This window comes from Myodes glareolus, chromosome 9 (genome assembly GCF_982192425.1).
Source record: "Myodes glareolus chromosome 9, mMyoGla1.1, whole genome shotgun sequence".
Lineage (NCBI taxonomy): Eukaryota > Metazoa > Chordata > Mammalia > Rodentia > Cricetidae > Myodes > Myodes glareolus.
Window position 1 is genome coordinate 58,233,187 of NC_142034.1, and position 25,906 is coordinate 58,259,092.

A 25,906-nucleotide genomic window follows, 5' to 3' on the forward strand; every position below is an offset into this window, starting at 1 on the left:
ACTGCTTGCAACAGCAGTCCCTGGCATACCAGTACGGATGCATGAGTGTACTCCTCTTGAATCTAGATAGTGGAGGACCAGAATGGTTGGGAACAACCTAAAGATGCTGAGGATGAAGGCACAAGGGATGACTCACCCGGTGTAATAGTTAATGGTTAGTGTCAAAATGACAAGATACAGAATCAGCAAAGACACAAACCTCTAGACATATCTGTAAGGGGTTTGGTAGTCAGAAGGCTTTTCCCCATCTTGCCAGGAGCCACTGGACTAGTTTCTACCCACCCACCGGGTCCCTCTTACTAGTTCCCACAGCCACTTATGAAGTTACCACTGCGAGGCTTATTATTAGTTACAACTGTTTGACCAATGTCTTAACTTCCTTACTGGCTAGCTCTAACTATTAAATTAACCCATTTCTATTCATCTGTGCATTTCCATAAGACTATGGCTTACTAGTGTGGCATGTTACTCCTTCAGTGGCTACATGGCATCTCCTCACCTCTGTCTCTATCTATCTATCTATCTATCTATCTATTTACTTGAACTCCCTACCTAGCTTTACTCTGCTAAGTCATTGGCCAAAACAGCTTTATTCATCAACCAATAAAAGCAACACACAAAAAGAAGGACATCCCACATGAGAGTTTTCTCTTTTTTTAATTTCATTTTACATTCTAACCACAATTCTCCCTCCCCTCCCACCCTCTTGCCTTCCTCTCCAGCCCACTTCCTGTCCATTCCCCCAAAGGGTAAAGGTTTTCTTGGGAAGTCAACAGAGCCTAACAAATTAAGTTGGGACCAAGCCCCTTCCCCTTGCATTAAGGCTGAGCGTGGCATCTCACCATAGGGCATGGGCTCCAACAAGCTAGTTCATAGCAGGGATGGGTCCTGGTCCCACTGCCAGGGGCCCATCAGATAGACCAAGCTACACAACTGTTTCCCACATGCAGAGAGCCTAGTTCAGTCCCATGTAGGCTCCGCAGCCATCCTTTTAGAGTTCGTGAGTTCCCATGAGCTTGGTTCAGCTGTCTCTGTCGATTCCCCCGTCGTGATCTTCAGCTCCCTTGCTCATACATTCCCTCCTCCTTCTTTCCAACTGGAGTCCTGGAGCTCGCCCTGCTGCTTGGCTGTGGATTTCTGCATCTGGTTCCATCAGTTACTGAAGAGGGCTCTAAAATGAGAGTTAGGGTAGTCACCAATCTGATGACAGGGTAAGGCCAGTTCAGGCACCCTACCCACTATTGCTAGGAGTCTTCGCTGGGGCAATCCTACTATAAGGAATTTTCTATATTGAATTAACGGAGGTGGTACAACACACCCTAGACATAAAAGGCACTATTCCAATAGCTTGGGTCTTGGGCTGAACAAACAGGATAAAGCAAACTCACCTCTCTCTGCTTCCTGAAGATGGATGCAATGGACCAACTGCTTCCTGCCTTGTTTGCCATGATGGACTGTACCCGCAAGCCTAAGTTGCTTTCATCAGTATTTTGTTATAGTAACCAGAAAAGTCGCTTCCATGTCCAGTGAGGAAAAAGGCGTTGGGATCAGCACTGTAAGATCTAGATCCCAGTTTCAACAAGGAGCTCGACCTTCCTTGTTTAACTCCTGTGCCTTTAATTCCAGTATGAAGGAAAGATTTTCTTTTGCCAACCCTCGGGACTTGCTATAATGTTTTCATTCATTCCTCAACTGAATAAACCCTTCCTAAGCATTCTTCTGTATGCTAAAGAATTCTTATGAAACGAAATAATCCCTGTTCTCAGGAGTTTGGATTCTCATATGGAATGAGTGGGTGAGATAACAAGACAAATAATAAATATCAAAGTACATTAAGTAGTAATGAGTGCCATAAAGAAAAAAATTAAACAGAGGTAGGGGAAAGACATGGTGGGGGCTTGAGTTTAGCCAGAATACTAGGAAGACCTGACTTCCTAGTCAAATATGGTGGGCATATTTGAGTAAATAAATGGGAAAAAAAAGTCATGTTGGTATTTGGAAGAAGAGGATACCAGGCATAGGACCCCACCAGAGCAAATTCTCTGGGGCAGTGAAGGATGCGTGTCTCAGAAGCAGGTGGTCAGAGCAGGGCGTGAGGAGGTAGTCTAGCTGAAATAAGGTGTCGTGGCGAGCTCAAGCACGGCGCTGGCATGATCCGGCTCACTCTTCCCAAGGGCTCCCCTTCTGCTGTTTTGAAAGCATAATGAGAAGGAGTGGAGCAGGAAGTCAACGTGATCAACTCGGGCAGCGCTACAACTGCCACAGGAGAATCAGAGCACAAGACGGCAGCCACCGCGAAACTAAACCGGTCTTCACATGGAAGATGGCGGTCGCAAGAGATGGCGATCGGGATTAATACAAACACGGATCTCAAACAGATGGCATTGCTCCCTGAAGCCACAGACTGAACTGTGCCATTCCACACAGGTCTCAAGAAATTCAGTAAAAAATATACACAAATGGGGTGGACTCGACTCGATCTGTGTGTGGCAGGTCAGAACTCAGTCGGAACCACTCAGGGAGGGCTGCTCTCCTCGTCAGTCCTGCTTGTCTTGCAATATCAGTATCAACACAGTGCCGCAAACTTAAGGCAGTCCATCCAACCCCACCAATAAGCAGAACTGCCCCTTCAGTGTCATTCCCGCTTAGGCGTAAGCAGAAGCAGAGAGAGGTCCACAAGGCGGAAGACCCTGCCTTTCTTTCTTCCTTCCTTTCTTGGGAGTGTTTCGCATATTCCACTGGAGACAATCCAGTGCTCTCCAAGGCCACTTCTTGTTAACAGGGGTGTTTTTCTTTTCCACCATCCTGTGGATATCTAAAGAGCTTAATCAACCCAAATTACAGGGTCTGCTTAATTCAAGGGTTTGATTTGAATACCATTGCCTTGGGAGGTGGAGAAACAAGTATTCCTTAGAAGAAGTTTCCTATTAGCAGGACTGTTCTCAAAGCATGTCCTTGGCAGCCCATTAATTATATTTCATTTTGACAGATCTTGTATATAGTTGTTATATCTTTAAAGGGGGGGGAGAAGGTGTTGGGTGATTAATTGGTTGATAGTGTATGTTAATTGCATGCTAATTAAATTTAAATTTAATTCATATTTGAAACACTTAATTTAACTTAGGCCCAGGAAATTAGAATATTCAAGCGTCTTGAAGGAACTTGTCTTTCTATCTGTCACCTTCCTTGTCTGTTGACACTTCCTCCTTGTTTACAAACTTGTTTTTCAGGAGAAGAAATCAGATGGTTCTTAGGGCTTCCAGCTGTAATAAGAAAGTGTTGGTTCTTGCAATCCATAAATATTTAATTGCTTTACTAAAAAAAAAAAGTGAATCTTAACTCTCTACCCTATTACTTAAGTTTGCTCGGAACAAGCCCCATCAGGCTGGAAATGGTGTGTCTACATCCTTCCCCCTAGCTTGATAATGGGAAAGACAAGTCTAGGAGCATGTGTCTGTACTTAGTGCTCAGAAGGTCACTGTTCTTCACTGATATGGAGCCATAGGACTGAAGGCAGACAAGGGCACTGCTGGGTGCCTCCCAGACATTCTCTGAGTCTGTTCTTCCACCCGAACTCATGGAGAACCCCAGGAGGTGAAGATTCTGCCAAGATTGTTGCCAAAATGTCCAGTGATTCATCCCACAGCTCTCAGGGTCAGAGGGGCCTCTAGCTGAGTCCAGGAGCCTCAACTGTTGGTCTCCTATGTGTCTTGGGCACAGTGGCGAGGCCTACCAGGGTCCAGTTCTATGTAGAGTTTCTTAGGGATAAAGACCTTGCCTGTCTGGTGACTGTGGATGAAGCTTCAGTTTTGAACCTGTTACACAACCAAAACTGGGAACCCCAAGAATGGCAAGTGCATGGGCTTTGGGGCTTAGCTGTTTGGTTTTGCATGATGGCTCTCCCTTAGCAATGCAGCTGAGTGCCTCTGTGCCCTGGCACCCTTACCTCTGGAATGGAAGATGGTGCATTTTAGCATCCTGTGTTGTAAGAATTAGATTAGGTAGTAAACACAAGCTAACAAAACATACAGTAAGATGCTCAGTGCCTGGTGGGTAGTGCCACAGTTGCGGCCTGGTCTCTCCAGGTTCCTCTTCAGGTCCTGTAGAATGGCTAATCTAACAGTCTGATAGTTGCTCTTTGAGCATTCATGAGAACGCCCCTCAACTTGCCCTGGGCATGTACTGCCTCAACGTTCACTTTTAAGGTTCAAACTTCCTTCCCTAACTGACTGGATCTCTCCTCAGCCGTTTTAGAGAAACCTCTAGAAAAGAAAGCTGGCAGGAATTATGGCCCTCCAGGCAACAGGAAGCTCATCTATTTCATTGACGATATGAACATGCCCGAGGTGGATGCCTACGGGACGGTACAGCCCCACACTGTCATCAGGCAGCACCTAGACTATGGCCACTGGTAAGTGTCCCTGCAGAAGGGTTTCTGGTCGCTCAGCTCACTAGGGGTCACAGTGACAAACTTCATTCAACTCCAGTGCCACAAGAGGAGGAGCCCAGGGTAAACCCCATTCCTTGGGTTTTCTATGGTTCTTGGAGTGCTCCCTCAGAGCAGAGTTTTCAGGGCAAAGAAGTGCTGAGCTCTTGCCCAAGAAGGAAGCTACAGTTTTACAGGACTCATTGCCATGACCTCCGGAGACTGGGAAGGATGGGTGTGTTGGAAGAGCGGTCAGATGGTGGAAAGGGAATTTCGCATTTCATTGGCTGTGTGCTATACAAGCATATGGAAACATACCAAGCTGCACAAGGTGCACCATTGCTATTTTTCAAATATAGAGCTATGATAGACAATTTTAAAAAGAAAACACTATCTCACATTGCATTCTCTGAGACTTCATCTAGCTACAGAGCTGGACTCCCGATTTGCTCTCACTGTGGCCCCCTGCAGGGGTCCTCTGATAGCTGACCTAGTTGGGCTTGATGTCTTCAGAGCAGTGCAGAGTCTCATAGTTTATCTCACAACATCCACGTTTGTAGTGGCAGCCAGTCTACACTGGCCAGGAAAAGTCAGTGATCTGAAACAGGTCTGCCTCCCTCCTCCTTCTGTAAAAATGGAGTGTGTGTGTGTGTGTGTGTGGTGGGAGGGGAGAGTTCAAGAGAGAAATAAGAGAGGAACAGCAGTGATGATGTGCTTCTCGGTCCTTCCTAAAATCTCTGTCAAATGCCATTAGCACCTTGCCCTCTATCTGGGCTTGAACTACTAAACACTCTAGGAGACATAGACTAAAGCTAAGCCATTTAACTTTGCTTTGTAGTCGCACATCTTAAGTAGGAAGTAGAACCAAAGTCTGACCTCTTGCTTCCTTTCTTGGCGTGTACTATCTCTGAAACACCTATTTCAGGGACTCTCCTCTCCTCTCCTTTCCCAGTGTAACAAAGCTGATGACTTGGGTTTTTGAGTAAACCGTTGCCACGTCCATCCTCACTTCTGTAGACCTTGCTCACTGCCTTCCACGCTCCCACGACATCTTCCCTAAAGCATATCTCCTGTGTATTGGTTCCATCGCGTTCTACTCCTGAAGTCTGCAGTAGTTGTCTCCATCTCTTTGCTGGCTCCTTCATGTCATTGAAACTTCTGTTTTGTTTGTTAAACATCATTCTCCTATGGCCATACTCTCTGTCTTCTGTGTGTAACTAAATTTCCCTTATCTGTTCTTGCTTCCTGCTCAGCTTCCAACTCTCTCTTGAATGCATTTGTCCTTGATTTCTGCACCCCAACACCCGAAACTAAACTGTTCCTGCAAACCTTCTATTTTTACTGTGGAATAGGAGGGACCCTGTCAGGGAGAGGTCTTTCTTCGCTCTACATTGCTAATGAAGGAACGCTGACTTCCGTTGCTTTCTGGGCTGCCACATCCCCCTGATTTTCTTCTGGCCTATCAGTCCTCTTCTGTGCTTGCCTCCTGGGCTATTTCCATAGATCCTGGGTTTCTCTTAGGTTGTCTTGAGTTGTCATCTCTTCTTAGTCTCTCAGTAAATCTAGGCTTCTACTTTTTTTTTTATTTTAACACCTATGGTGGTTTGAATGAGAATGGCCCCCATAGGCTTCTATGTTTGGTCCCCAGTCGGTGGAACTGTTTAGGGGAAGGATTAGGAGGTGTGGCTTTGTTGGAGAAGGAGGTAGACACAGAAGTTTCAAAAGACACATGCAGTTCCCCATGCACCCTTCCTGCCTCTGGTTGTGGATTAAGATGTGAACTCTCGGTTGTTCCTTCTCTCTGCTATGATACTCTCACCCTCTGAAACCATACGTCAAGTCAGACACTGCCTCTCAGAAATTTCCTTGGTTGTGATTCTTATCACAGCAAGAGAAAATAAGTAAGACACAACCTAAGCCCATGAATCATGGAATTTGTCCTACTTCACCTGGAGGAAGTGCTACCTGCCTCACCCCCCACATATAACTCTCACGGTAAGTTTGGTTTGGCTTATTCTGTTTAGAGAGAGAGAAAACCACTATGTGACCCAGCCCCCCCTCATACTCATGGCTTCCTGCCTCCTGAGTGTCTGGGTTACAGATAAATACCACCAAAGGTGGCTCACTGGAGGCCTCTGTTTCAGGTATGATCGGAACAAGCTGTCCCTAAAGGAGATCATGAATGTACAGTACATCTCCTGTATGAACCCCACTGCAGGCAGCTTTACCATCAACCCAAGGCTTCAGGTATAAAAGGAGTGGAGCATGGGTGGTGCTTCTGAGTCCTAATGCTATCTATCAGGGCTGATGGCCTTTGACTATCAGTAGTAACTGGCCTTTCCTCTGCCCAGCCTACCAAAGGGGCAAACCAACTTGCATTTCTAGGATAAGAGCCCCTAGACTCAGGGTCACGGGATCAAAGAGTTCCCAGAGTTCACATGGCTCAAACTCCCTCATTCTTAATATAAGACTTCTGATAGAAGGAATTACCTTCTCAAGGGCATATAGACACAGTGCCAACTCAGATTTAGATTCAGATTCTTTTCCCACTATCCCATGTAGTATCTTTGGCCAAAACTTTGATGCCATTAGTTTTTCAGTCACTTTGGGTTCAACCTAAGTTCAGATACAGAATCTTGATTACCTACTCCAGTCCAGAGCAGTGATCCTCACTGGGTGATAAATGATGCCCAGCTCATGCCTGTCCTATGTTCCGTGTGTCCTTCTGCAGCGTCACTTCAGTGTGTTCGTCCTCTCCTTCCCGGGGGCTGATGCCCTCTCCTCCATCTATAGCACCATCCTGACCCATCACCTGAAGTTGGGAAACTTTCCCACCACCCTGCAGAAATCCATCCCTCCTCTGATCAACCTAGCTGTCACCTTCCACCAGAAAATTGCCACCACGTTCCTGCCCACGGCCATCAAATTCCATTACATCTTCAATCTCAGAGATTTTGCCAATATTTTCCAGGTAAGTCTGTGAGAGGCTCTGAAAGCTTGAAGGTGGTCCATCGGCTCCTGTTCTTGATGAAATAGATGGTGAATGGCAAATCCATCTCAGCAAAGATGCACGTTGGATGGAGTTGTGATCATAAATAGGCAAAGAATGTCATGGGCTCCCTGAGGAAGATGTCAACAAAACTAAGTTTTATTTTAAAGCTATACTATTTCTCAGCAAAGACAGCCCATTTGGTTCTTTTCTTCCAAAGCTAGCATCAGTATCCTAGTGTACTGGGAAGAATAAGGGAAAAGATGGACAAGAAATTAGAAAGAGAAGAGAGAATGAAAAGGAGCAATAAGAGGAGGAGAAGGGAAAGAAGACAAAAGGAAAAAGGACGAAGGGAAAAGAAGAGTAATTGCTTAGACCCCTTGATTGCCTATACTCATTGTTTTTATGTTGAAAAGAAATATCTCCCAAACTAAAGTTAGAAGTCCTGTTACAGCATTCCTAAAATGTCATTCACCATCTCATATACAGCCTCAGTCCTACAAAGTCCAGATTCATTTCCAGAACAAATCTGTTTCAGATATGGTCTAGTCTGGTCTTCAACTTGAGATCATCCTGTCATAGCCAGTTAGAGGTCAGACTATATATATATATATATATATATATATATATATATATATATATGTGTGTGTGTGTGTGTGTGTGTGTGTGTGTGTGTGTGTGTGTGTGTGTGTATATATATATCCTATCTCAAGAATAACAGAAGCCAAAAACCCACTACCCTGTAACAACTTATGGTGCTGAGGTTCCTGGTACATGGAAAAGTCTGTGCTTATTCAAAATTAGTTCTATGTTTTGAGCATTATTTGAGGGAGAGATTGCTCATATCATAGACCCATGTTTAAATTCACTGAAATGTGGTGGAGTCTGGGTATCGCTGTCTGCATTTCCTAAAGGAAAAGCAAGAGGCAAAAATGTTTGCTCAAATTCACATTGCTCTTCAGTGGCAGTGCCAAAGGAGAAAGGGTCAATCACTCCGACCAGAAGCAACCTTGCTTCGGCTCCTGCCTTGACATTTGCCTTGTCATCTAGAAATTTTAAAACTGACTGCTCACCTCAATACTTTGCAAAGGAAAGTATTGGTTAGTTTTTATCAATACTTTGCAAAGGAAAGTTTTGGTTAGTTTTTATCAAATTGACACAAACCTAGATATATATGGGAAGAGGGACTCTTTAATTGAGAAAAATCCTCTATAAATTGACCTGTGTTCAAGTCTGGAAGGCATTTTCTTGATTAATAATTGATGTGGGAAGCTCAGGCCAAGGCAGGCTGTGCAATTCCCTGGTCAGATGCTCCTTGGTTGTAGTAGGAGAGTAGACTAAACAAGCCGTGGCTCTCCTCCATGGCCTCCTTGTTTCTTCCTGGCTTCTGACTTGAGTCCCTGTCCTGACTCCCTTGGGAAAGCTATAAGATTAGATAAATGCTTTCCTCCCCAAGTTGCTTTCAGAGTATGGGGGTTTGCCACAATGATAAAAGCCCTAAGACAGACATTATCGCCTCTATTCAGTAGAGACTTGGAGAAGTTACTGGCCAGCATTAACTTCTGAGATGTAAATACTCAGGGAGTCAGAAATGACGAGGTGGTGTCAGCCTAGGTCAGCTGGGTGGGAGCAGTGGTGGCAGGTAGTGGAGAGGTAAGAGATGAGATTACAAGATAATTTGGGAACCTGAAGAGGCCCTTGTGAAAGGTTCAGCTTTAGTTTTTATTTGCTGAGCACAGCACTAAGCCTTTCCACCCATTAATTCACCTAATCCTTTCAGCAGCCATAGGAAGTCAAACACTGACTACAGTCGGCCTTCTTTAACCTTGAGTTTCACAGATCTGGATTCATCCAACTGTGGATTGAAAATGCTTTGAAGACTTTAATCTGTACAGAACTGATTGTTTTCTTTCTGATCACTATTTCACTAATAGTAAAATAAATAATCTATTTACCTTATCAACTTCATTCAAGGATGTGCATAATTTAGAGGTGATTGAATGTATATAGAAGAATCTGCATAGGCTATATGCTTGTAGTATTGTATTTTATAGCAATACCAGAGTGTCCATGGATTATGATGCCCAAGGAGGTCCTTGAACCAGTGCCCTATGGGTCCACAGGGCTGTATCTATTTCAATTTAAAAATGGCACAGTTGTGAGGTTCCTTAAACATGATCACAGAACTGGTAATTTGTAGCCTGTGAGGTCCCAGCTAGAATACTCAACCCTTCTGTGTAGGTAATTTAGAGCCACAAAATGGCTTCAAGAAAGGGGGTATTTTATTCCAATTTTGTTTTGTGTAATGGATACAATGTCAAGGAAGAACCAGAAAGGGTAGGAAAGCTGGAATGAAAACTGAGTCTTCTTCTTCTTGCCTGTCTTGGCCTAACTCAAGCAACCTGAGTGGCAACTCCTGGGCTCTGCATCTCAGCCTGGCCTCTTGGCAGCCTGTCAGCTGTCCGCAAGTTGCCATAGCAATGGAGAGTACACCCACAATGGAGGGCTGCCTCCCTTCAACTCCAGCTACACAGCCCTGCCCATGCCCCACCAACCGCACCAAGGGATGGCTTCAAGTTCAGAACTTGACCTCTGCCTCCTGATTTCTTCCTTGCTCAACAGTTTATCTGAAGGCCTGATGGAAAAAAAATGAAAGGGCGAATTGAACAGTCAATATAAGACATATCCTTCACACAGAACCCAGCTCATTTCATGCTCTGTATGAACTTCCTTCCCTACAAATCGCAGTAGAATTGAGTGGGGCCTGGTAGCAGAAGTCATGAGCCGATTTCCCCCTCTCAGGGCCACACAGAGCAAATTAAGACAGCGCACAGTTTGCACCAGACACGTCCACAGTTCCTGAGCACTTCGTTGCTAGTCAGTGCGACTATGGATGGCTATAACAGGAACTGTAAAGGCCAAGAGATAATTCTCCTCATGGTCAAGTGCAAAACCCCAGAAGGCAAGACTCCTCGGTGGCACATTATCCCTCCCTCCACATTGTATTTATGGATAATAAATGCCTAGGAGAGTTAATGAGGAAAAAGAGGCCAAGGGTGAGGCCACAAGAACTTACTCTCATTTATTGTCTTTCTTTTAAATTTTCTTTATATTCTATTAATTTAATTCTATTAAAGTATAGCACACAGACAGAAAACACACAGGACCCAAGAAAATGGCTTGGTTAATTATCACAAGTGACCACACTTGAAATTACACCTTGCTCAAGAACTAAAATAAAATTCTCCAGCACCCCCACAGCTCTCTTTTTCCTTCAATCTTTCCTTCTCTTCTAGCCCTCAAAACTACCGAACTTTGCTTGGACCTAGATCTCAACTTTGTAACAATAAAGTTTAAGTCAATATTACTAATTCATCCAATGTTTCTTTTGCTGTTTATTTCTTTAGTCCTGTTGTTGGATTTAAAAGTAACATTTAAGGCAGGGCACGATGTCACAGGCCTTCAGTTCTAGCATTACAGACACAGAGGACCAGGCCGGCCATGAGCCTGAGACCAGCGTGGTCTACCTATCAGGTTGAACAATACAACGAGACCCTGTCTCAAAAGAAGTAATATCTCTATTTCTTTCAATCTTTAATTTTTTATTTCTTTTTCTTGTGGTATTTTGTTGGCTCCCACTTCCAGTAGAGTGTTGAAGAGGAGTGTGAGGGCAGACTCTTTCCATCGTCAGTGTTTTTCAGAGAGAAAAGCTTTAACAGCTCAGTGGTACACTGTTTCCCATAGGTTGCTGAGGGTGCTCGTTGCCATGAGAAGATGATTTTTCTCGGCTTATTAAGAGTTTCCTTCACAGCTGAGCACAGAAACTTAACAAATCTGCTTTTCTGCTTGAATGATTAAAACCTTTCTTCTTCCCTAGCCTGATACCATGCTAAATTATATTAATTACTTTTGGATCATAAGATAACTTGGCATTCCTGGGAATGTGGTTTCTCCCCACATCCTTTGGTTGTTTTTCTGCTAACCTCCTTCATTTCTACCTCTGCAGCGCTAAATCTCCTCTCTTGCCAACCTCCGGTTATGAAATCTAAATAAAATACTTCGGATTTTTTTTTTATCCCTTTTGGTTCCACTTCTGGGAGATTTTGTAAAACACCACATTGTGCTTTCCTAGCATGTGGACAGCCACCTAGCATTTTCTTTGCAGAAGGGTGAAATTATAAATTCGATCTGTTTTATACGCACAGCACTACTGCATTTTGTAGCGCATATTTGCCACAGTATCATGGAACAACCTAGTAGGTCAACAATTTCCTGGTATCTTTGAAGGCTTCCTGCAGGCAGAAGTTTGGTTCTCCCAAGAAACTGTCTGTCTCCCCCAAAGACTTCGGCTGGCTGCTAGAGGCCCACCTACACAGCAGGCTTAACGTCTGTAGCATCTGCAAAGGCTTTGTGGCCACAGGTACAGCTGCATTTGACCTTGGGTCCTCTAGCTGTCATTCTGAGTATCAGTTACGTGTGGCATTCCTTCTCTTCTGTCACTTCCGCAGAGGGGTTATCAACTGCTAGTCCTTTGGGGTTTGTTTGTTTTTTCATTTGTCTGTCTTTCTAGATAGAACAAAGCACCAGCATTTGACTTTACTGACTGTTTTGTGTTGATGTTTGTTTTTTAAATATATTTTACTAATATTTGTTCTTCTATTTGTTGCCTTCCTATTTAACTTGGGTGTGGGATTCCTGCAGTTTATCTTCTCATTTCTTGACATGGCTTCTTACCTCAGTCCCTGTCTACTTGATTTTTCTGTAGGGTTCACTTTAGGCTTATAAAATTTGCTGCTACTGATGTTGGCGACAGGCAGACTTCCCCATGCTGCAAGGTTTCTGATCATCAGTGCAGCGTTCGTCTTCAAACAATTAGAAGCTTTTTTTGGATTTTTTTCAATGATAACTACCTAATTTCATCTGATTTTATTCCTTAGAAATTCGTTGAAATTTTCTGTGTTTCCCACAATTCAATTCACATGCACTTTTGAGAAATGTATTCTCAGATGTTGGGTATAGGTTCATCAATACACCGGTCAGTACAAGCTTTTAAATCATGCCATTTAAGTTCAATACATTCTTATTGCTACCGATTTTTAAATATCTATATGTTCTGCAAACTTTGAGAAAGATTTGTGAAAATCTTCCAAGCGGTGTGTGAAAACATGTCCATTTCTCCTTTTTTTTCTTTTTTCTTTTTTTGGTCCTATTCATTTTTTTTTACACTTTGAAGTTTTCTGGACAGATGATGTATGGGAATTTAAACAATTCTATTTTTTATGTATATATGGGTATACTCATAATTATCCAATCTTCCTGAACTGTTGCTTATATTTTAAATGTACTTCTTTACCTACAAAAATAGCTCTTGCCTTAAAGTTAACTTTGTCTGATGACAACATGGCTAACCCATATTCCTTTAGTCAGTGACTTTACTTACCCATATGTGTCTACAGGATACTGGACCCTTATAGATGTGGAAGTCTTCAGATACTTAGGCCATTTATATGGAATAGTAGAATAGTTTTATTGTTATTTTATCATTTTTTCCAATTCTGGAAATTGAACCAAAGTCTCAATCATAATACATAAAGGTTCTAAGTCCACCCATGCCATGATACTCAATGTAACCTGCAAACATCATCCCATCTACTTCAAATAACTTTAGGTTATGTATAATACCTAACACAAAACAAATATTACGTAAGTGGTTGTCCTTACTTGTTGTTTGGAGAGTAATGACCAAAAATGCACATATTTGGTGCAGACATAATATTTTCTGAATATTTGTTATCCAAAGTTTGTTGACCCCATGGTTGGAGAACCCATAGTTAGGAAAGACATCCTTTTTCTTTTTTAAAATCCAATTTTCTTTTTCTTTTTTACTCCCATCCACACCTCAAAAAGAGTAAAGCTTCCCATGTGAGTCAAGAAAGCATGGCATATCAAGTTGAGGCAGGACCAAGCTCTTCCCCACTGTGCCAAGGCCAAATGAGGCATCCCACCATAGGGAATTGGTGCCAAAAAGTCAGCTCATGCGCCAGGGACAGATCCTGGTCTCACTGTTAGGGGCCCCACAAGTGGATCAAGCTACACAACTGTCACCCACATGCAGAGGGCCTAGGTTAGTCCCATGCAGGCTCCTTGGCTGTTGGTCCAGAGTCTGAACTCCCACAAGTCCAGGTCAGCAGAGTCTGTGGGTTTCCCGTCATGATCTTGATTCCCCATGGTCATCTACTCCCTCCTTCCTCTCTTCACCTGAACTCCCAGAGCTCGACCCAGTGCTTAGCTGTGGATCTCTGCTTCCATCAGTTACTGAATGAAGGTTTTATGATGACTATTATGGTATTCACCAATCTGATTACCAGAGAAGACCACTACAGGCACCCTTTCCACTATTGCTAGGAGTCTTAGTTGGGGTCATCCTTGTGATTCCCTGGAGCTTTCCTGGTACCAGGTTTCTCCCTAATCCACAATGGCCCCCTCTATCAAGACAATCTCTTTCATTGATCTCCCTCGCCATCCCTCCCCCAACATGACTATCGGGAAACTTCATTTTCCCATACCCCATCTCTCCCTCCCCCACCCATCCTGACCTTAGTTTACCCAGGAGATTTCATCTATTCCTTCTTCCCAGGGCAATCCAAGTATCCCTCTTAGGGTCCTCCTTGTTTCCTAACTTCTCTGGGGCTGTGGGTTATAGCTTGATTATCCTTTGCTTTACATCTAATATCCACTTATGAGTGAGTACATAATGTGTTTGTCTTTTAGGATCTGGGTTACCTCACTCACTATGATTTTTTTCTAGTTACATTCATTTGTTTGCAAATTTCCTGTCATTGTTTTTCCCCCACTGAGCAATACTCCATTGTGTTAATGTAGCACATTTTCTTTTCCATTATTCAGTTGAGGGGCATCTAGGTTGTTTCCAAGTCCTGGTTACTACAAATAATGCTGATATAAATGTGGTCGAGCAAGTGTCCTTGTGGTATGATTGAGCATCCATTGAATATATGCCTAAGATTGGTATTGCTGGGTATTGATTTAGATTGATTCGCAATTTCCTGAGAAACCACCAAACTGATTTCCAAAGTGTCTGTACAAGTTTGCACTCCCACCAGCAATGGAGGAGTGTTCCCCTTACTCCACATCCTCTCCAGCATAAGCTGTCATCGGTGTTTTGGATCCTACCCATTCTGACTGGTGTAAGATGATATCTCAGAGTCATTTTGATTTGTATTTCCTTGATGACTAAGGATGCTGAGCAATTCCATAAATGTCTTTTGGTCATTTGAGATTCTTCTGTTGAGAATTTTCTGCTTAGATCTGTACCCCATTTTTAATGGAATTGTTTGGTACTTTAATATCTAGTTTCTCAAAGACTTTTTCTTAGGCTCAGATTTTCTATATTCTCATGTTTGAGGATACGAAGCTTTTGGAAGTCAAGCCTGGCAGCTGTGCCTTTCCGTGATACTGTTCGTCTGCACATGCTGTGAGACCTAATAACATGTCTGAGATCCGGCCTACCTGTGCTGCTTGTTTGTGTATCCTCCATGCAGTTTCCTCTCTCTTCCTTCTTGTATTTTGTGGAACTTTTGTATATTTCTGTTGTTTTCCTTTCTCCCTCTTTCAAGATAGACATTTTTTTCACTATTCGTCTAGTGAATGTCCTTTCCGTCACAGTTTTGTGAAAGTTTGTGTTTGTTCAGTTTAGTGTCCAGACCATCTGTGAACTGAGGTTCTCTTTATTTTCTTCTGGGTTCTCTTAGTTTTATCTTCTCCTGCTGTCCCCCATAGTTTTGGTTTGTTATGCAGTTCTGACTGGTTTTCCCATGTACAGATAATTTGAGGATTAGACGACCTTTGGAGGTTACATTCTTCTGCTTGTCTGAGCAGCCATGAAGCCTGTGGTGACTGCTGCTGGGTTTCCATCCCTGTGAGACCCTAGCACAACCCTCTGGGGCCTCCCTGTGAGTGTGAAGCATGGTTCTCCTCCTTAGTAATTCTTGCACCTAGTTTTCATCCTCCCCACTCCATGAGACAAGACAAGACCATGCAGCAGCCTGTCTCCCCCTTGTCTCTGTCTTTTCCTAACTTCTAGCCATCATTTGTGACTTGATCAGAGTCTCAAGAGGAAAAGTAAATGGCTCATCTCTAGTATGTGACCCCTCCAGTCTTCACTCTCTTAGTCACTCTCCCTGAAACAACTGAAAATAGGGAGTTTTAAAATTACTTTTGTGTCTTTTCTTGTTGATCTCAGTGGGTTGATCCAAGACCAGTCAGTCAACCATTACTAAAACTGAAATCTTGATGAAGATTGTTGCTATGCCACAATATGTGGAAGATTTAATGTTAGCCCACTCTTGTTTCAACTGCTTCAGAAGGCTAGAGAGATGCCTTAGTGGTTAAAAGTATGTATTGCTCGAGGGTTCAGGGCCCAGCATCCATGACATAGCCTCCCATAATCCCAGATTCAGGGGATCTGGTGTCTCTGGACTGTGGGCAAGCACAGTTATGTCCATATACCCACACTCAGATACACACACATACAATCTTTAAATAAATCTTTCAAAGGGGGCATCCGTTGCAAATCTATGCCAGACAGTATTCTAGGCACTGGTGATACAATGCCAAAAAACCACTGTAATCACAATGAAAGCTGTCTTCTTCTCTCTGAGTGTTGTCATGAGCTTCAATATACAAACTTGGAGAGATATAATCTGAGAAAAAATTATGCTTTTATATTGGATATTTACACAGAAACAACGATGTTGGGTGTATCAGAGAGGGTACCGTTGAACAGGAGAGGGGGCACCTCAGCCTTCTTCAACAAAGGCATTAAGGAATAGAATTATGAAAGACAAGCACAGGAAATAAACAAAAAGTGTGCAGGATCAGCAAAACAAAACCAAAAGTGGAAAGTAGGCAGCACAGGAAGTGATGATGAGGATGATCATGAAGGAGTGGATTGTAGCAATATCATAACCAAGTGTTTGTGTTGTGTAGATGAGTCTGGGTATTCTTGTAAGACTAACAAGGAACCATTAGGTGGCCCCATGTCCTCCAGGACAAGAAAGCAAATAAGAGCGAACAAGGTGATGAGATTAATTAATTAGTTAATTGGATACCTGTTGATGTTGTTCATCTGCCTCCATTTTCTTTTTATTGACAGCAGATGTCATTTGTGTTGGCTAACAATAGCAAAGAAAGGTGTCAGAGGCTTGAAGAACCAACACATCTCTATAACACCTAAGAAGGGAACTCAATCGAGATGAACACATTGGTTGCTGACCTACAAAGGCCAGCTATTCCCATCCAGTCATCTGTCTTTACTCTGACTTTATGCAGTCAATCATTGCCAAAATCGATTCGCAGAATGAACCGCGTAGGACTGAAATATAACATGTCTTTCCCCACAAGCTCCTTCCGAGCATCCAGAGTGTCCACTCCATTGCAACACACCCTTTAGAAAAATAACCTCAGACACCATCCCAGGCTGGACAAAATGCTCCAGAGCAGTTATTCTCAACCTGTGGGCCATGACTTCTTTGACAAAACTCTATTTCCAAAAGCAGTTTACATTATGATTCATAACAGTAGCAAAATGACACTTATGAAGTAACAATGAAGTAATTTTATGCTCCAGGGTCAGCCTAACAGTACTAAAGAATCACAGCATTAGGAAGGTGGAGAAGCCCTGCTCTAGAAAGATCTTTTCAGTTGCTGTTGTTAACATTGTCTGTTGTCTGATCTCCTGGAAGGGCATTCTCTTCTCCTCCGTGGAATGTGTGAAGTCCACCCAGGACCTAGTAAAGCTCTATCTGCATGAATCAAATCGGGTTTATCGGGATAAGATGGTAGAAGAAAAGGATTTCGAACTTTTTGACAAAATTCAAACAGATTTCCTCAAGAAAAATTTTGATGTAAGTATTGCCTGTGGTGTTTTTGGTTTAAAACGTCAATAGAATGATGGCCATGAAGACGATCAGCCGAATTAATCTTGTCTACTAAGTTCAGGAAAGCCAGAGAATGGGCTAAAAAAAAAAATCGTGATTTTGGTCAGTCAAAAAGTGAAGGGCAAGGCATAGTTTATCCACAGATCTCACACTGAAAGGCTCCCTAGAGAGCATCTGGTCCTCAGGCACATATGATGCCGAGGCCACTTCCCACTCCCCAGGTCCATATCTCTGATGGTGTCCAGCATCCTGAGACTGTGAGCTTTCATCTCTCCCGTGGTAGCCATTTTAAAAGTGTTAGTAACTGGAAACATTTAGCAATGCTAAAAACAACATTTAGAATGAGTTTGGACACTAATGTTTTACATTAATGACTTAATGTGGTTCCCTGTCCAGAAATCAGAGAGAAAAATGACTGATGATCTCACCAACTCCCCCTTCTCCTTCCTCTTCTCCCTCCCTTCCTCCTTCCTTTACTCTGAAAGAGGGTTTTGCTATACAGCTGAAAGGTTCTTGAGTTCATTATGTATCCAAGTCACTATGAAACCCAGGCTAGCCTTGAACTCTCAATTCTTCTGCCTCCACCTCCTGACAGGTGAGATCACAAGTATGTGCCACCACATGTCCTCCTTTTCTACTGTGCCATAGTTTGTGACTATGATCCTCAAACTGTGCCCTTCTAAACAGTTGGAAAGGAGCCTTGATGGAAGGAGTAGAGAAGGGCTTCATGTGACACCTCTCTATCTATCTATCTGTCTGTCTGTCTGTCTGTCTATCTATCTATCTATCTATCTATCTATCTATCTATCTCTGAAATCTCAATGGTGCATTTAACACTTAAACCCAGAAATCTGGAATCATCCTAATTCGCAAATCATTTTGCAAATCCGTTGCACCCTAACTTGCCTTTGTCAAAAGCTCCTAACTCACAAAATGACTAGAACATAGAATGTGACTTGGAAAGTTCTGACACCAGGTCACTGGCAGTCCCAGTGTTGAAGTGACCCCACAACTCCATGGCACTTTCAAGCAGAGCTGCCTGTTTTCTGTCCTCTTCTGATTTAAGCATAACCAAACTCCATCTGCATTGCACTGTGCTCTCTCTATTCTCAATGAATTATTATTTAACAAAATAACATAGGTTGGGCAATTTAGACTTGGGTGTATTTGCAGGTCTAGAAGCTGAAAGTCCAAGATTGGGTGGCCCCATGGTTCGGCCTCTGTGAGGGGACTCATGGTAATAGCAGGTGCAGAGGTAGAAGGGACAGCATGCTGAAAGGGGATGGGGTCAATAGACTAGGCTCACTTTCAGTTAATAACACACTCTTGGCAGAGCTGACAGCACACTGCCCAACATCAGAATCATTGGCTGCAGAGAGCGGTGTCCCAGTGACTTAATCACCTTCCATCTGGCTCCACCTTTTAAAGAACCCAGTGTATATCCCATAGCCAACTAGGGATCCAGCTGTCAACATGTAAACCTTTGGGGAGCAACCCAATCTACACTGCAGCACCCACTCTGCGTCAGCTACGTATTTCCCCCTGGGAAGACCATGTGTGGACCTCTGAGGATGCCATAAGCCATCCCAGTCCAAATGGCCAACTTCTAGGTGCTGAGAGGAACTGTTAAGTAGATTATTGTCAGCCGGCTGTCCTGCTGATAAACACCCTCACTTCCACTTCCTTCATCATGTTCATAGAGCCTGCCGTCCAGATCTCTCACATCTTATATGCCCCCCTGTGAGTACTGCAGAGTTAGTTGGTTTGTGGACTTATAGTTAAATTTGCAAGCAAGCCTTGTTTCATGAACTGGTCTGAGCCAGAACTCTAAAGTCATAAGGCTCAGCACTTGAAGTAGAGCTCCTTATGTGTGTTTGAATGAGAAGCGCACATCATTTGATCAGAGACCAAACTGTAGTTCACACAGCCATTATTCTAGCAAGGCCTGTGAAGACAGCTGAAGTCCCTTGTCTGTCAGTATCCTAGCACCGGGATCAGTAACAAAGTTACCAAATTCATCACAAAGTGATTCAGCCCTTTTGTTAAAGCCTGGCTTGAGCTCAGACTGACATAGTGTCACTATTAAATATGCTTAGATTCACCATATGGGGGGGGAAGGGCATCCTCTGTCCCTCCTACACAACACAGCTCTGATCATTAAACTGGAGACTTGTTCTGTCCCTCAAAGAATCTTTGTAGACGAGGTTTTTCAAAACTGTACCTTCCTTTCTTTCCTGAAAGCCCCTTAGTGTAAATTGGCACCCATCAGAATCAACCCGGAACGTTAGCTTATTCTCAAGATGGGCCAAGATGTTGCTGCATGATTTTCCTGTGCTTTCTTACTCATTTTTATTTAATGTGCATGGGGGTTCTGCCTGCACGTATGTCTGTGTACCATGTTCATACCCAGTGCCCTTTGGAGGCTGAAAGAGGGCATTAGATCTGCTGGAACTGGAGTTACAGATGGTTGTGAGCCTCCATGTGGGTGCTTGGAATCAAACCTGAATTCTCTTAAAGGGCATCCAGTGTTCTTAACCACTGAGCCATTTCTCCAGAGCTGTTTTTGTTAGGGAAACCATTACTGTGATGAAATACCATGACCAAAGGAATTTGGGAAAGAAAGGGTTTATTTTATTCTCAGTTTCATGTAATTATTAATCATCAAAGGCAGTGAGGGCAGGAACTCAAGCAGGGCAAGAACTTGGAGGCAGGAGCTGATGCAAAGGCCATGGAGGGGTGCTGCTTACTGACTTGCTCCCCACAGTTTGCTCAATCTGCAGTATTACAGAACCCAGAACCACCAGTCCAGGAGTGACCCCACCCACAGTGGTCTGGGCCTCCCACATCAATCACTAATTAAGAAAATCCCCTACTGGCTTGCATCTTCTCAACAAGACTCCCTTCTCTCTGATGACTCTAGCTTGTGTCAAGTTGTCATCAAACTAGCCAGCACATGGTCTGGAGAGATGGCCCAGAGGTTAAGAGCACTGATAACTCTTGCAGAGGTCCTGAATTCAGTTCCCAGCAACCACATCATGGCTCACAACCATCTATAATGAGATCCAACGCCCTCTTCTGGTTGCAGGCATACATACCGACAGAACACTACACATGCAAAATAAATCTTTAAAATATTTTTAAAAGAACAAAACTAGCCAGCACAGTCTCCTATTGTGTCTTCTTAAACTAGAAAAAGTAATTCTTTTGCATTTCATTCAACCTGCCCAGATGTCTAAGCAATTGTTGTTACTATCAACAAGGCTAGAATAGGTTAGGGTTTTCTATAGCCCTGAAAAGACCCTCAGAAATCACGATGAATCTGATAGTCAATGTTCTAACCCTTTTTTATGCTCAGACAGTAGACCTGGTTTTTCTGTGTGTGGTTTGCCTGCTCACTTTCTACTCCACTGTGTTTGGTGCATCTTGCCCAGGGAGTTTATTTTAAGGCTAACACTGCTGTGACTTAGCTCTCCTGGCACTGGCCCCTATTGGTTATCTGTTTCCCATAAGGATTTTCTTGTCTGAATTTTAGAAAGTCTCCCTGGGGTGCATCACTTCTGTAACATTTCTTCCCACAGGAAGTCTTAGGTATCTAGATTATTGAAAAGCCAATAAAATGCTATTGTGTCCTCTCGTGTAAACTAACAAAATGCTTAGAGAATATATTTATAGTGAAGAAATGAAGAGTTGTATCTGCTTAATTAGTCAAATTGTACTAGTCATTACACGACATGGTAATGTTTGTCCTGTGGCAAGATTTGACAAATGGTAAGACAGAATCCTTATGAAAGTTTTGTAAATGGTGCATTCCTCTCTAAGTGTTTTAATATTATGAACAACCTTATATAAAAACCAGCAAACTAAGGAGGGGAGCTACTAGAATATTCTTCAGAAACCAAGTCCTCTCGAGGGGTGGAGCCAACCTCACAGGAGACAGGGAACATGCTTTATGACCCTGCAGTAGACTAGAGAATAAGAACTATTGAAATGAATGTAAAGTAAGTGAGACCATTGGGCAATGTTCCCTTGTATCCAATGTTGCCAAAGGAGGTCCTGTCTAGAGAAATCCATCCGTGTTCTCATCCACTCTTTTGAAAACAAAAATATTCTTACAGGGCTTTAAAGATGGATTCTTCCCATTTTCCACTTTTCACCCTTATTCTGTAAAGATGAACAAACAAAGTTTATGAGTTCCTGGATTTGGAAAATCCAGAGTAAAAGTCCACCTCCTAGGAAAGGGCCAAAGCAGAAGTGTTAACCGTGGTTCTGGGGCTCACTTTCCATGTAGCATGTAGAAAAAGCAGTCAGGCTGATGTCTCCACCATATGTGGTACCAGACAAGAATCAACAAAAGTCTCACCCCTGTGTCTTCTTATCAGGACGCTGAAGAGACACTGCGTCAGACCCAAAGCCTGAACATGTATTGTCACTTTGCAAATGGCATCGGTGAGCCCAAATACATGCCTGTGCAATCATGGGAACTTCTGAGCCAGACTCTGGTGGAGGCTCTGGAGAGCCACAATGACGTGAATGCTGTGATGGACCTGGTTCTCTTTGAGGACGCTGTGCGCCACGTGTGAGTGAGCATCTCTTCCTTGCGTCTCCTCGGTGGCTTCTCCTTCCCAGAGCCAGGGGTCTCATTCTTTTTTCTAGAGTTTTTAAAGTAGTTCTTTGAGAATTTCTTGCAATGTATTTTGACCAGATTCCCCAACTCAGTGCAGAACAATTCCATTAAGCCAGAAGTCAGCCCCTGTTGTCCCTCAGTGAGGGTCAAAAGCTCAGCTTTGGCAGAATTGGATTTATTTCCGCATTCACATTTACCGCACCTTTCCATATTCACAGCAACACCAAGAGATTGGAGATCATAAAAGAGGCAACAGGATCCCTACCTATGCATGGACATGCACACATGTGCACACACATGAACTCACCTTTTCCAAGTACACATGTATTTCCAAACTTAAATGTTACTATGCATGCTCATACTACCTAGTGAGTCGCTGCAATATTCACCAGCACACCCAGATAACTCACACTCACACAGTGTGCCCCCTATCTAACCCTTATATTGTCCAGTCCTTGTGCTATTTAACACTCTTGTGCCTTCTAGGATCCTTCCACCCTGCCCGAGGTTCCCAGGGTTTTGACTGCTAAATTCTGACTGAAACATGACTGGTCCCTAAGTTGACATGAAGCTGTTTTCCTCCCCCACCCATCCCATAAACCCCAGAGCTCAGAGAGGGACAGACCCCTTATCTTCACCCTTGCCACAATGGCACATTTAAACCTTTTCTCCCTTTTAAAGGATGTATTTGTTTTCATGTCTTATATATATTAGTGTGTGGCATGTATGTATGTATGTATGGATGGATGTATACTATGTACAGAACTGGTGCCTGTAGGAGCTAAAAGAGGATATCATATCCTTTGGAACTTGGATTACAAGTGGTTGTGAGCCATCAAGCGGGTGTTGGAAAGAAAATCCAGGGCCTCTGCAGAAGTAGTAAGCGCTCTTAACCCAGAGCCATCTCTCCAGCCCCCTCCACCACCACCCATTTCTCTTCCTGACCTTCAGAAGACCCAGTCTTCCTGAAGCACAGGCTGGCTACTCTCACATTCCTGCTTTCTCTTTGTCAATGTCTGCTGATGTCCGGTCACCTCCCATCAGTTAGCACCTGGATGACCTTCTCCTTACCATGATTTGACTTATTCCTGACTCCTAGCCCTGGTCTTTCTGCTCCCTGCCATTTTTGACTCCTGTGACCTTGGTTACACACCCAAACCCTCAAATAAATACTCTTCCCCACCATGTCTACGATCAGTGATGAACTCACTTCCAGAGTCTGAAGTACAAGCATCTTTGTGACGCATATGTCCGTTTTTCCCTTCTACCAGCTTCCCAAGCTCTGGCTATTCTTCAACTCCATCCAAACTTCCATTTATGGCCTGGGTGCTTTACCATACACCCATATCCCTTTCCCTAACATATCTTCTTGGTTAACTGATGGTTATCCCGGTCCAGGCTGCCCTAAGTCTCCTGTCAGTGTGTCTGTGGTACCAAGTACAACTCTAGCTAAGCCACACCATCTCCTATTCCAATCCATCTCCCAATTGTTGAAGAAAATCCCCCAAACATGATGGCTAGTGTTGCTTCATATTTGTGGTCAGACAAATCAGGTAGATGCTAAATGTGGCCTGAAATCCTCCCCCTCAGCTCTGGGAACTGTATCCCCTCTACCGTCCTGAGATAACTACAGATACACAATTGCCCTCTCCTCTCAAACTCTTGACAGTCCTGTCCTGTCTTCAGTCACAGCTGGAGAATGCATTCTCATTTTCCTGAGAGAACAAAAGTGACTAGAGGAGAGTGTTCACACTCACCTCTGTGTACACGTAGCCTACCCAAATCCACCTGCCTCATGTGTCCCCCACACAAAGACCCATCTGCCTTCTCGTTTCACCTCAAGAATCTCCTTGTTCCTTCTGAAGGCCAGTCACTCCATCTATCATGGGGTCCCATCCCTTTTCACCTCCTTAGTAACCTTCCTTCTTCCTGTAATTATTCTCCCTTCCTCCCCTCCTCACACTTTACCCCATCACTAATTTCTGGGTCATCTGTATCAATACGCAAGCATTTTCAATTGTCAAGAATACAATAAGCTATTGCCTGGCCCGATCTTCTTTTTATCTACTACCACAAGTTCTCTGCTCCTGTCCACAACAAAACCCACCCAAAAGGCAGTCCAAACTGCCACATTTTCTCACCTCTAGTTCTCTCCTCGACAAGTTCTTCTTGCCACGTGAGCAAATCACTGTAACCATCCCAGACCTACCTCCCACTAAGGACAAACGCTATGGCCAGGTCCACACCCCATGTTCCTTGGTCAGATGCTGCATCCCTCATGACTTTCCACTTTGTCTAACACCCACCCACCCACCATCTAACATGTGCTTGTACGTGAGATAACATCCACACAGCTACCCCGACACAGCTTCTGGGAAGCACCCTGGCCTCTCTTTCTGGAAGCCCCCCTCCCCCGCTGACTCCCTGGTTCACCACACCAGCAGACTCTACTCAGCCTTCGTGAGGTTTTACACCTGATCTTTAACTTCGCTTTGCCATAGTCATCATCCAGTTCTCCTCTTTGCCTTTGTTTTTCCTCCTCCTCCATGTTTTCAGTATGTTCTTGCTGTCCTCTTAGAATCACAGCAGTTATTAATCACACAGACCTTAAGATGTTCTGCTTTTGTTCTCCAAAAGTCTTATTAGTCCTCCAGGGTGAGAGAGAGAGAGAGAGAGAGAGAGAGAGAGAGAGAGAGAGAGAGAGAGAGAGAGAATATGTGTGTATGTGTCTTCAAAGAACCAGCTTCCTTCAGCTGTGCTAAGGGGCATCTTTAGCTTTTGTTTTTAATCTCTCAGAAATTCAGAAATGGGCTTAATACAGACAGTCTTGGCTTTCCAGCCCAGGAGTCCTCCAGAATATTGATCTTCTTTTTTAAATTTTGTGATTTAAATTCATAGTCCCTTGCCCTTGTCAGAGGTTGCTAATGAAGCCCCAGCTGGAGTCTAATGCTGCCGGCTGCAGATGTACCCATTCTAACTCAGAAACTTCATTACTAGCGATGCATTGCCCATCTAGATATGGAGCAACCCAGCCCGTGCTATGCTGAATACAGGCCTACAAGAACAGAGCTGGGTACCAAGTAGCCCAGTGACCCAGTTGTGCCCCAGTTCTTCCTCCAAGCCTGCCTTTCTTCTCCTCCAGCAGTCCATTCTGGTCTCCACTTTTCCTGAATGAGAAGATAGGGCCTGGATGCTGGGCATCCTTTCATCAGGCACCAATTCAGATGCAGGAAAAACAATTCCCTGCACAGAACATAATGGAAAATTACAGGCAGCGCCTTAACCATGCTACCGAGTGCAAACACTGGGTTTTGTTTCAACTTAATAAAACTATATTGGATAGCTTCAATGTGCTCGCTCTGTAATGGATACAAAATGAACATGTACACTCTTTGGGCATGTGGGAATGATAGTTTAATAAGAAGGCAAGGGAAGGGTAAATCTAGCTGATAATGACAGAGCACTAGGCTCCACAATTAAATAAGTGGAGTGAAGAGAAACTAATAAAAGAAGTAAATGCAGGCCAATAAATAACTCCTGAATATTTAGGCAGACAAGCTTTAACCACACAGAATTCAGTGACATATGGTTTTAAGTTCCAAATCGTTCTCTATGTCGAAAGCATGGAAGGAAGGCGAGAGGGGTAAAAGTGAGGAATTGAAGGGAACTCAGAATGCACACGAAAGGGCCTCACAAGTTTAGAAGGAAGCCTGGGTTGAAAGAAACAGAAACAGAAAATGCACAAATGAGAAACATCACGATTCATATACCCAAAAAGTTGTCAACTCCCTAGAAATCCAAATTCAAATCAAAACTCCAATATTTAGTTTTTTAAATTGTCGAATACATGTGTGTGTATATAATAAGTATATACATACATAAATGGGGTCCATGTCACTGCATGCACTCAA

General features: G+C 43.5%; 1 protein-coding gene across 1 annotated transcript in view; it reads left to right on the forward strand.

Annotated features, from left to right (window-relative positions):
* The window catches only part of Dnah9 (dynein axonemal heavy chain 9), a 362,388-nt gene that overhangs the window by 187,612 nt on the left and 148,870 nt on the right, over positions 1-25,906 (forward strand). The window contains exons 39-43 of the mRNA XM_087910517.1: positions 4,246-4,411; positions 6,571-6,673; positions 7,158-7,397; positions 17,177-17,338; positions 21,751-21,947. Coding sequence (XP_087766643.1) covers positions 4,246-4,411; positions 6,571-6,673; positions 7,158-7,397; positions 17,177-17,338; positions 21,751-21,947 — 868 coding nt within the window. The remainder of the gene's footprint in view (positions 1-4,245; positions 4,412-6,570; positions 6,674-7,157; positions 7,398-17,176; positions 17,339-21,750; positions 21,948-25,906) is intronic.